Source organism: Lucilia cuprina, chromosome 3 (assembly GCF_022045245.1).
Source record: "Lucilia cuprina isolate Lc7/37 chromosome 3, ASM2204524v1, whole genome shotgun sequence".
NCBI classification, from domain to species: domain Eukaryota; kingdom Metazoa; phylum Arthropoda; class Insecta; order Diptera; family Calliphoridae; genus Lucilia; species Lucilia cuprina.
Window position 1 is genome coordinate 64,769,957 of NC_060951.1, and position 10,243 is coordinate 64,780,199.

The 10,243-nt window shown below is 28.4% G+C and overlaps 2 protein-coding genes across 2 annotated transcripts; one reads left to right on the top strand and one right to left on the bottom strand.

Annotated features, from left to right (window-relative positions):
• Positions 1-253: 253 nt before the first annotated feature.
• Positions 254-1,915, top strand: LOC111685994 (nuclear nucleic acid-binding protein C1D). Its single transcript, XM_023448286.2, has 2 exons — positions 254-598; positions 1,644-1,915. The coding sequence occupies exons 1-2, from the start codon at positions 362-364 to the stop codon at positions 1,818-1,820; spliced, it is 414 nt and encodes a 137-aa protein (XP_023304054.1). The 5' UTR covers positions 254-361; the 3' UTR covers positions 1,821-1,915.
• A 1,497-nt stretch (positions 1,916-3,412) lies between these two features.
• On the bottom strand, positions 3,413-4,953 carry LOC111685996 (glyceraldehyde-3-phosphate dehydrogenase 2). Its single transcript, XM_023448290.2, has one exon. It carries the CDS (start codon positions 4,812-4,814, stop codon positions 3,816-3,818), a length of 999 nt encoding a protein of 332 aa, XP_023304058.1. The 5' UTR covers positions 4,815-4,953; the 3' UTR covers positions 3,413-3,815.
• Between the last annotated feature and the right edge of the window lie 5,290 nt (positions 4,954-10,243).

The following is a 10,243-nucleotide window of genomic DNA, read 5'->3' on the forward strand; positions in this document are numbered from 1 at the left end:
AGTCGATTTATAGAACCCTAATAGAAACTTCTGCTTAAGATTTGTTGTTATACAAATTCCTAATTTTAAACTTAATTTTTTTTCTATGAAAATGCAAATTTATTTTTTCAGAATAAAAATATACTTATTAATTTATTTTGGGCACAATTTAATACTTTTTAAAATTTATGGTTTGTTTTCTTCACTCCCTTTCTAAAGTAGACATATGTCATATGGCAATACTAGTCATTTGTAATGAATGAAAAAACAAAACAAAAAAGATGGAAAACTAAATGTCAAATCAACGCGTGCTGTTTTACTAATTTGTCAAAAATAAAAGATCAAATAATTTCCTAAAAGTAAAAATAAATTTTGAAATAAAATGTCTACAAGCCGGGATTACGCGGAACTGCGAAATGATGAAAAATTCATAAAATGTGTTGAGAATTTCGACAATTCCATGGATAAAATTGAAGCTTCTATACTGACGGCCGTGGGTTTAAAAGATTTTGAAGAATTATCTACAGAGGAAAAAGTTAAATTGGACAACTATTTGGCTTATTCCATTAATTCATTGTATTGGATGTATGTTAAGCTACAAGGACAAGATCCAAATGAGGTAAGATAAAAAAATTCAAAAGCGAATTTTATATATCCTAAAAAAGAATTTAAATTCCATAATAATTCCATTATTAGCCTGAATGAGCTATGTTAGAGCTTAAAAACTTTCAATTTGAAATCAATTTTTATCATAATACTATTAACATATTTCAGTAGAAATGATTTATATACCCTTCACCTTCGTCTTCACCGTCTGTTTGTCTGTCCGTCTGTCTGTTGAAATCAGTTTTTAGAGGACCCAGATATCGGCGAGATCCGAATCTTCAATAATTCTGTTAGACATGCTTTCGAGAAGATCGCTATTTAAAATCAGCATAATTGGTCGGTAAATAACGGAGATATGAGCAAAAATCCGAGACAACCTCTGAAAATTTCATCAAAAAATTTCATATTTTTCTCATGCTTTGTTAAAAAAGCAACAACAACACTGTATATTAGAAAAAGATGTACACGTGTGTGTAGATGTATTTGGTTTTATTCAGCAGTGTATTTTTTTTTTTTTTTTTTTGTATGTTTGGATGCTGTTGGCGTCATTGCGTTGTTTATTTTGTTTTTCTGTGTTTTTCGGTATGTATGTTTAGATGTCGGTTGATTTAGATGCCTTGTGTATTTTGTTTTTTATTTCGTTTAGCATTGTTGTTGTTCATTTTGTTTTGCTTTTGGTGTAATGTAGTCGGAAAAAAATTTATATATATTTTACCATATCGCTTTTACGCTTGACATAATCCAAAAAAGGTCGAATATTTACATTTTACAAACAAATCAGGTTTTTCGAAAAATTAAATCTGTTTGCTTGTATTTTTTTCGACAAAAGATATATCTCAGGCCAAAAATAATAATAAATTTTTATGAAAGACTTTGGTATCAAAGACTATAGATATATATATATATATATTTAGAGTCTTTGTTAGTATGTTGTAGCCCTCAGTTATTAATTATATCAGTCTTCAGATAAATGAGTGCATATTGCACCATATAAAAACATATTCATATTCTAGTATATGGCTTTAATTTATATTTTTTTCAATTTCTCTTAATTTTAGCACGGAATCAAAAATGAACTATCCCGCGTGAGACAAACGATTTTACGCGACAAACAAATATATGAAAGGAATACCATTAGACCTGTTTTAGATAAGGCTGCTGCTGGACGTTTCATTAAACATGGTATACACACACGTTTTGATAAAGATGAAGAAAGAATACAAAACGAGAATTAAAAATTTATTATATATAAAAAAATATAAGTGTTTAAGTAAGAACTTTTTATAACAAGTTATAATTAATAAATAATAATCATTAAGAAAAATTAATTAATCAGGATAACCACCAAATTGGTATTTTATTCAAAAATTCAGCAGATATTCTATGGCTACACCAAAAAAAATTGTATAGAGTTTATGGTTATAAAAACTTTGATATTCCCTAACTCCGGTTCTGAGAGACAAGGGAAAAAATTATTTTTTCATTCAGGATAAAATAGTGTTTTCAATAAAAAATCAAAACTTGATTTACCTATAATTAAAAGTTATAACACATTGATATTACTGGTTTTCGTTAAGTTATCTGTAAACAGAGATGCCAAGCTCTTTTGTTTGGAAAGCTTTTCTAGTAAAAATACATACAGAAATATTGTTTTTTTTTTTTTGCAAAAACTTGTTTTTATTTTTGCTAATACATAAAAAACCTTATCATAGGAATAGAAACGTATGTTTAGGACATTTAAAATGACCGACCTTTATTAACAACGGACACACCCACTTTACTTAAAATATGTAACTAATACGATACAGCTGATGATTGTGTTAAAGATCAATAATACTTTTCTATATGTAAAATATTTATATAAATCTGTATTAATAGTAAAAAAACGAATTTTCATACTTTCATTTTTAAATGACGACATGCGCGTACTGCGAATGTGTACATATTTATGGACGTGTTGTGTATTTGTTGTATAAGAAAATTAAAAACAAACATTTTTTACACACTTCCGTATATACTATAATATTTTTTCCTATTTGCTTAATGTCGTTGACTGTTTTTAAAAATAGAATGATGCAAAGTATAGGGCAGAAAATGAAATTTTAATTTAAGTGTTTTTAATCAAAATGCCCCATACATTGCTGTCATCAGTTGGGGGTAGGGGGATCTTGTTTTTTTTTTTTCAAAATATGTAGAGAAAGTGAAACGTGTCGCCTACCATGAACTATGCGAATACACACAAAATCATATGCGTCCTACCCCTGGACCATAAATACTTATTTTTTATATCAATCAATAAATGTTTATTTGTTTTGGTAAACAAGTTTTATGACAAATACAAGTGACCTTTTGTCTTTGGAACGCAATTTCATGATAAACAATACTTCTACATCACTGAAAACAACAAATAACAAAACTAATAATGATAACAAATTAAAATTTCCACAAAATGGTGGTAAAGCCGGCAAAATTCACTATTGAATACACAGTAGAAAAACATGTTTTTTATTTGTTTTTGCCATTTGGATTTTTATTTAAATTACAACAACAATATGAACAAAGCTAATTTAACGGCACATTTTGCCAAAAAATGTTATGAAATATATAAATGCATTTAAAACACAACAATTACACAAATACATTTAAGTAACAAAATGATGCAATTTTTCATAAAAATCTCAGTAAAAAGCTCGCTCTTTTGCCCTTAATTGTAAATTGCATTTTCTCTTTTTTTTAGTTCTATTAATGTGTGTATTTGTATAGAATTTTCCTGAACAATTAAATTATATAAGTTTGGTGTAAAAAAAAATTAAACAAAAGAATGTAATTTTTTGTTTTAATGTTTTAAATAACATTTATTTTGGTTTTTAATCAACTTTAATAAGTGTGAGTAATAACTACTAATTATAATTTATAATAATTATTGAATACAGTATTGAGAATTTAGATTATTTTTCATGATGTTATTGTTAATCAGGAGGTGGTTTGTTGTTGTTGAGGAGTTTAAGCCATACTTGGGTTATGACCAGCAAACTTGAAATGTATTATTCTTTCAATTGTATAAAGTAAATGCTCAGGCTCCTGTTTGATGTGCGTCTTCTTCCTGTTCTGTTTTCTACGCTTCTCTTTAAGATAAATAATTTTGGCGTGTATTTCTAAAATGTTACTGTAGTGTTCTTATGATTTAGACGAATTTAGTATGTACGTTCTCCCCCTCTGATGGTTATAATTTAGTCCTTGCTTTGCATGTATTTGATCAAGTCGATGACACGGTTGGAGTAACCGAATTCGTTATCGTACCAGGAGATCAACTTGACGAATTGATCGTTGAGGGAAATGCCAGCCTTAGCATCGAAGACTGAGGAGTGGGTGTCGCTGACGAAATCGGTGGAGACGACTTCTTCATCGGTGTAGCCCAAGATGCCCTTCATGGCACCGTTGGAGGCTTCCAAAACCTTAGCCTTGATGGCGTCGTAGCTGGCGGGCTTGCCAAGACGGACAGTCAAATCAACAACAGATACGTTGGGGGTGGGGACACGGAAAGCCATACCAGTGAGTTTGCCGTTCAAAGCAGGGATAACTTTACCGACAGCCTTGGCGGCACCAGTGGAGGCAGGAATGATGTTTTGGGCAGCACCACGGCCATCACGCCACAATTTGCCAGAGGGACCGTCAACGGTCTTTTGGGTGGCAGTGGTGGCGTGGACAGTGGTCATGAGACCTTCAACGATTTCCCAGTTGTCGTTGATAACCTTGGCCAAGGGAGCCAAGCAGTTGGTGGTGCAGGAGGCGTTGGAGACGACCTTCATGTCGGGGGAGTAGGCATCCAAGTTGACACCGCATACGAACATGGGGGCATCAGCAGATGGAGCAGAGATGACGACCTTCTTGGCACCACCCTTGAAGTGAGCGGAGGCCTTGTCGATGGTGGTGAAGACACCAGTGGATTCGACAACGTATTCAGCACCAGCGCTGGCCCAGTTGATGTTGGCAGGGTCGCGTTCGCTGAAAACGGTGATCTTTTGACCGTTGACAACCAATTTGCCATCTTCAGCAGCTACGGTGCCCTTGAAACGACCGTGGGTCGAATCGAATTTGAACAAGTAAACCATGTAGTTAACATCGATGAAGGGATCGTTGACAGCAACAACGGAGGCACCCTTGTCGATGGCGGCACGCAAAACCAAACGGCCAATACGACCGAAACCGTTAATACCGATCTTAGACATGTTTGTTTTTTTTTAATTTACTTTATCAAACTGGAGAAAAAAGTATTTAAACACTTGGTTTTTTTCTTTTCCAAACAACCGGACCGTACAGCTCGCTAGCAAGGAATAAACTGTGCAGTTTTTCTTTGCTCTACTTGAATTGCCAGTTTCTCTGCTGTTTGCTTTTTATTTTGTTTGGGGGGGGTGATTCTTTTCAATGTCAGTTGAAGGACGTTTATTTGCAATTGAAAAAAGCACAATATGCTGGAATTTCTTTTGACGGTTGCAAACTCAATGTGCTAGAAGAGATTAGATAGCTATTAAATTTAGTGTGGTTGTCACATTATAAGAGCTTTTTAACGAAACACGAAAGAGACAAAAAATGGAAAAATTGTTCGATGAGTTTGTCAATTGCATTGTTGTATTTGAATAAAGTTGCCAGATTTTGTGTAGTTTTGCATGTAATTTGGAATTGTGGTACATATTTCTGCTTATGAATGTGTATATGTATGTAAAAAAGGCAATTTTAAAACTATAACAATAAATTATTAAATGTTAGAATTAAATTTTTAAATTAATATTAAAAATTTTGGTTAATAATAACCTTTTTTTATTATGTGGGCATAACTTATTTGGATTTAGCTAATTAATTAATAACTATATAGAAAACATAAAATGTTTAATTAATATAATAAACGGTTAATTTTATTAATAACGTAAATATGAAAAATTGATATTCATATAATATTAAAATTTCACAACTTATTCACACAATTAATAAGTTTGACGTTCAATATTATTTGCGCTTCCATTTTTTTTTAATAATAATTATGATTCATATAAGTAGATGAAGTTAGGGGTAATACGAATATTATAAAAATTTAAGTTATAGGGCGATTTTCATTTGGAAACTTTTCATATTCTTAAATGCATTTAAAACAATGGGTTCCGCAGCATATTTTTATTCCGATTGGAAGTGTACGTTTTTCCAATTTTTCTTGTACAAAAATTAAAACAACAATTTTTCGGAAGTTAAAAAAAGTTAAAATTTTCAAGTAGAATTGAAATCAAGTAGAATTGAAATAATAGAATTGAAATAATAAGTAATAATTCGACGTTCGATCGAAATGGAATTCCGCAAAAGGGATTTTTATAAAGAAATAGTGCTTAGTAAATCTTTGTTATCTTTAGTAAAAGTTATCATGGAAATGGTTAGAAATTAATTTCCTATATATGTACATATATACATACTTAAGTAACTTGAAGTCAAATGAGACGATTTTTCATTTCAGTAAATTGAGATAAATAAGATGTTTTGGATTAATGTTTAAGTCGTACTTATTTCACAATTCCTTAAACATATTATTAAAGTAATATACATATGTATGTACATATGTATGTCTTTTAATTTATTTGTTTATGGTTTTATTCTTAAAAAATCACACGAATTTCAAATGTTGATTATCATTACTATAAATGAATCATTATGAACGACCTCAAGGGTAAATGTCAATTTTAGTATATATAATTTTGTTGCTTGACTTTATCTATCATGTGAGAGTAAAATCGATAAATTACTTTAAATAATTTTTTTGACATTGATTTGTCCTTTTTAGGCATATTTTTTTGTGTATGTACATAAAAATAGGCATTTTTTCTATGTTCATTAACTTTGTATGAAAATCTACAACTACTATTCACCTCTATTTCACCCTTAACAAAAAGCTTTTCCATAATATACTTTCAAAGTTTTAAACAGTACAATTATGGAAAGGTATATAGTATTTATTTACTAAATACATCATGTATTTTTTTTATCACAGGGAAAAAAAATGTACTTACATATTATGAAATTCCAACCAACCGAGAAATATATATTGGCTTAAATTTTGAAAATACATATGATGTTAACTGATGACAATGCATCAGTTATAACAGCGCGAAGATACTATTATTTAAAAAATATAATATGCCAACTGAAAGCCCAATATGTAGACTTTAAAATAATGTTTGATTTCAGCGCAGCTAAATCAAACATTATGTTAAAAAAGCTAGTCACCTGTGAGGATCAGTTATAACCCTTAGTGATAGGTTAAAAAATAAATCGGGACTGTTCCCCCGAACTGTTGGGGAACTACAATAATTTCATTTGGTAAAGCTTTTTATAGAAAATGAGATGAAGTTATATGTTAAAAGAGAAATCAATTTAACAGCTCTTTTTAGCTTTTTGACGAAAACAGAAAGAAACAGCGATGAAAAATTACGAAGCAAATTCACCACAAACTTTTTATATAAACATTGTTTTCTATCCATAAAGTATGCAATGGTTTTTGAAATTCCGTTAACTTAAGGAGAAGGGTTTTGACTTGGCTATTAAATTCCAGTTTATTATCAGATTAGTTAACCAAAACAAATTTTAAACTGATGTTAACCCCTTTTGATGTTTTTCAGTACAAGATTAAACTTTGCAGCGTTGCCAGCAATAAAAAAACGTCATAGTTTATTATCAAAGCAATGCATGTTTTATAAAAAAGATTATTATAATGTGATTATTAATGAAAACTTAAATTTTAATAACAAGTTGTATTTTGAAGTCTCCAAAATTTAATTAATAAATCAAATATTTTAATGTTTTTTTTCAAAGTGTGTTAATTTTTTTCATCAGCTGTTTACACTTTTGCATTTCTTGCTCTAGTTTAAACCACCAAATTTAAACTACAAAAAAAAAAAAACGAATTGAAAACTACTTTCACCGATTAATTTTTAAATGTACAACATTAATTTACGACACTGTAATAAATTAAAAAATTCTGTTTTATTTTCTTTGTATATGTATTTATTTTCAAGACAAAAATAACAATTAATTCTTTATTTTTGCACTTACACATTTTTTTTAAACGTTTATTATTGGGCTTTTCTTTTTTTACATTTGATTTAAGTTTAAGATATAACTATCAAAATTCAAAATTTAAATCACAATTAAATTGGAATTTAGAAATACATAGTATGAAAGTATGTATATGGGATATTTTTTTCTTACAGGTGCTTAACCACGGGGACTTTTGACATCAAAAATAATTTCTTTAGTTTGTTTTTAATTTGGGATGTTTTTGTACAAAGTTAAAAAGAAAACCTTGTTGTTTAAAGATTATTAAAAAGTTTAAGTTTTTTAATAATTAAAATAAAAATATGAGTTTTTAATTTTTATTTTATTTTAAAAGATCACACTTTAGTTAAATATTTTATGGTTTTTCTTGTTTTTTTTTGTAATTCGTTGAAATTATTTTATTTTGTAATACATACATATTATTTTAATTTCTATATTTCTTTTGTATTTGAGCTAACTCTTTTATATTTTCATAGCTAACTATTTTTTATTGAAAGAAGAAATGATCACCTACTGTATACATTACATAGAAAGTTGAAAGGCATTCCTTATTATATAAAATAGTTATTCTTTAATTAGAATATTTTGGCTGTATTTTTGTAACAAATTAACTCACATAATTGGCTTGCCGCAAACAAATGTTCTATCAAAATACACTTCTTAAAGTTTTCATACTTTTTTCGAAATAAGTCTAATCACGTTTTCACTCCAATCTTATTTCTTATTACTTTAACTGCAAACTGACCTATAAACTGATATATTGAGTTGTTATATTGGTTTTCCCAATTATGTGAGTATAAGTATTTGTCCAATTCACAATCGATGTCGTATCGTTGTATGTTATAAACATTTTTCAAATAAAATTTCTTGAAACAAAAACAAATCAATTATAAAAAAAATTACAACATACTACAATACAACCGTACAATACCGTTTATGAATTGGACAATTGTTATAATTAATGTTTTCAAAATTAAAAACCTTTTAGTTAAAAAAAAAATAACAAAAGTTTTGCTTTCTTGATGTTTTATTTTATATTTTCATTTCGATAAAATGTTTTGGTTTTCTTTATTTGTTTTTCTTTTTGTATTTATTTAAATTAGATTTAAATTAAAATTATAACAAAGATTATATAATTACATAATTCTTTAATTAATTATGCATTATACATATGTATAAAAAAATCAATGTGTTGTTTAAAAAAAACACTCTTTACATATACAACATATTCTCTTTTTTAACGGTTGAACATGGTAAACATTTTTATTTGTAAAATGTTACTAGCATTTGAATAATTCTCCCTTCTTCACCTACAACTTCCTTTGGGAGAATAGTTTTTTTAATTAAAATTTTCTTAATTTGTTTTAATTTAATTTTTTTGTATAATCTAGAAATTTATATAAAAAACAATAGATTTTCTTTAGAAAAATTTACAAAATACATATTATGTTTTGCTTTTTTTAAAAGTTAATTACAGTACATTTCATTTTCGTAACATAAAAACTTAAATAAAAAATTTTCTATATTAAAAACTTTTTCTTTTACTTTTACACTTTTAAAACTTTTTGGAAAACAAAAAGTTTTTATAATTAAAATTTAGTTTTTGAGCCTAAAAATAAATTATACTCTTGTTGCTTTATAACAATAAATATTTTATCATATTTTTTCGTTATTTTAATAACAAAAAAATATACAAAAAAGTACAGAGTATAGAGAAAATATAGATAGACAACATTTAAGTTGAATAAATCTTAAAATTCAAGCAATTACGAGTGTAATGCGATCTTTAAGATAAAGACACATTAAGCTCAACATGCAACAGAGCAGCAAAAAAAAAAAAAAAAACTTCATAAAAATGAAGCAATACCTTCTGGAGAATATATTGTTTTTAATGTTTAATAGATTTTTAACAATGCAACAGCAAATTGGATTGCTTCTTTTCTATAAAGTTTAAGCTGCTTTGTATTATTTCTTTTAAGTTTAAACTTGACTTTTTTATGTTTTAAATATTTACAATTTTTTTAATTTTATTTTAAATAAATTATTTTAAAGTAGTATTATTATTATTTGATTTATTTGTGTAGATTTCTTGTGTAGCTTTTAGGTTTTTTGCTTTTTTTGTTTTTGTTTTCTAAGACAATGAGTTAATTAAACTTCTAATCAGGTTCACAATCGTTTCCAGCCGAGGTAGTGGGTCGTATGCAAGAGGCGGTAGGAGTTGATGTTGTACAGACAACTACAACTTCTTGCTTTTGATCCTCCACCAGGGCTTTGCGTAAAAGCAATGACTTTGTGATATCTAGAAAACGACCATTGCCTAAAGTTATAACAGAAGATGTGGCTGCTGATGAAGTACTGGGTTTAATAACCAACAGCTCTTCCTCTTCTTGTTCGTACTGCTGCTGCGCAACAGAATTTTCAGCAACCATTAGTTGCTGCTTCATATCCACATTTTTATTAACAATTAATTCGATATTTTGCTCAAGTTCCTCATCTTGCAAATCCTGCTCCTCCTCTGCATTTGTTCTGCCTACGTGAGCTTCGTCTTCTTCAATAACTTTAA

Coding starts and splice junctions, on each gene's coding strand:
- LOC111685996 (XM_023448290.2), bottom strand. CDS start 4,814: ATGTCTAAGATCGGTATTAACGGTTTCGGTCGTATTGGCCGTTTGGTT.
- LOC111685994 (XM_023448286.2), top strand. CDS start 362: ATGTCTACAAGCCGGGATTACGCGGAACTGCGAAATGATGAAAAATTC. Junction 599..1,643: donor AAGGACAAGATCCAAATGAG/GTAAGATAAAAA, acceptor TCTTAATTTTAG/CACGGAATCAAAAATGAACT.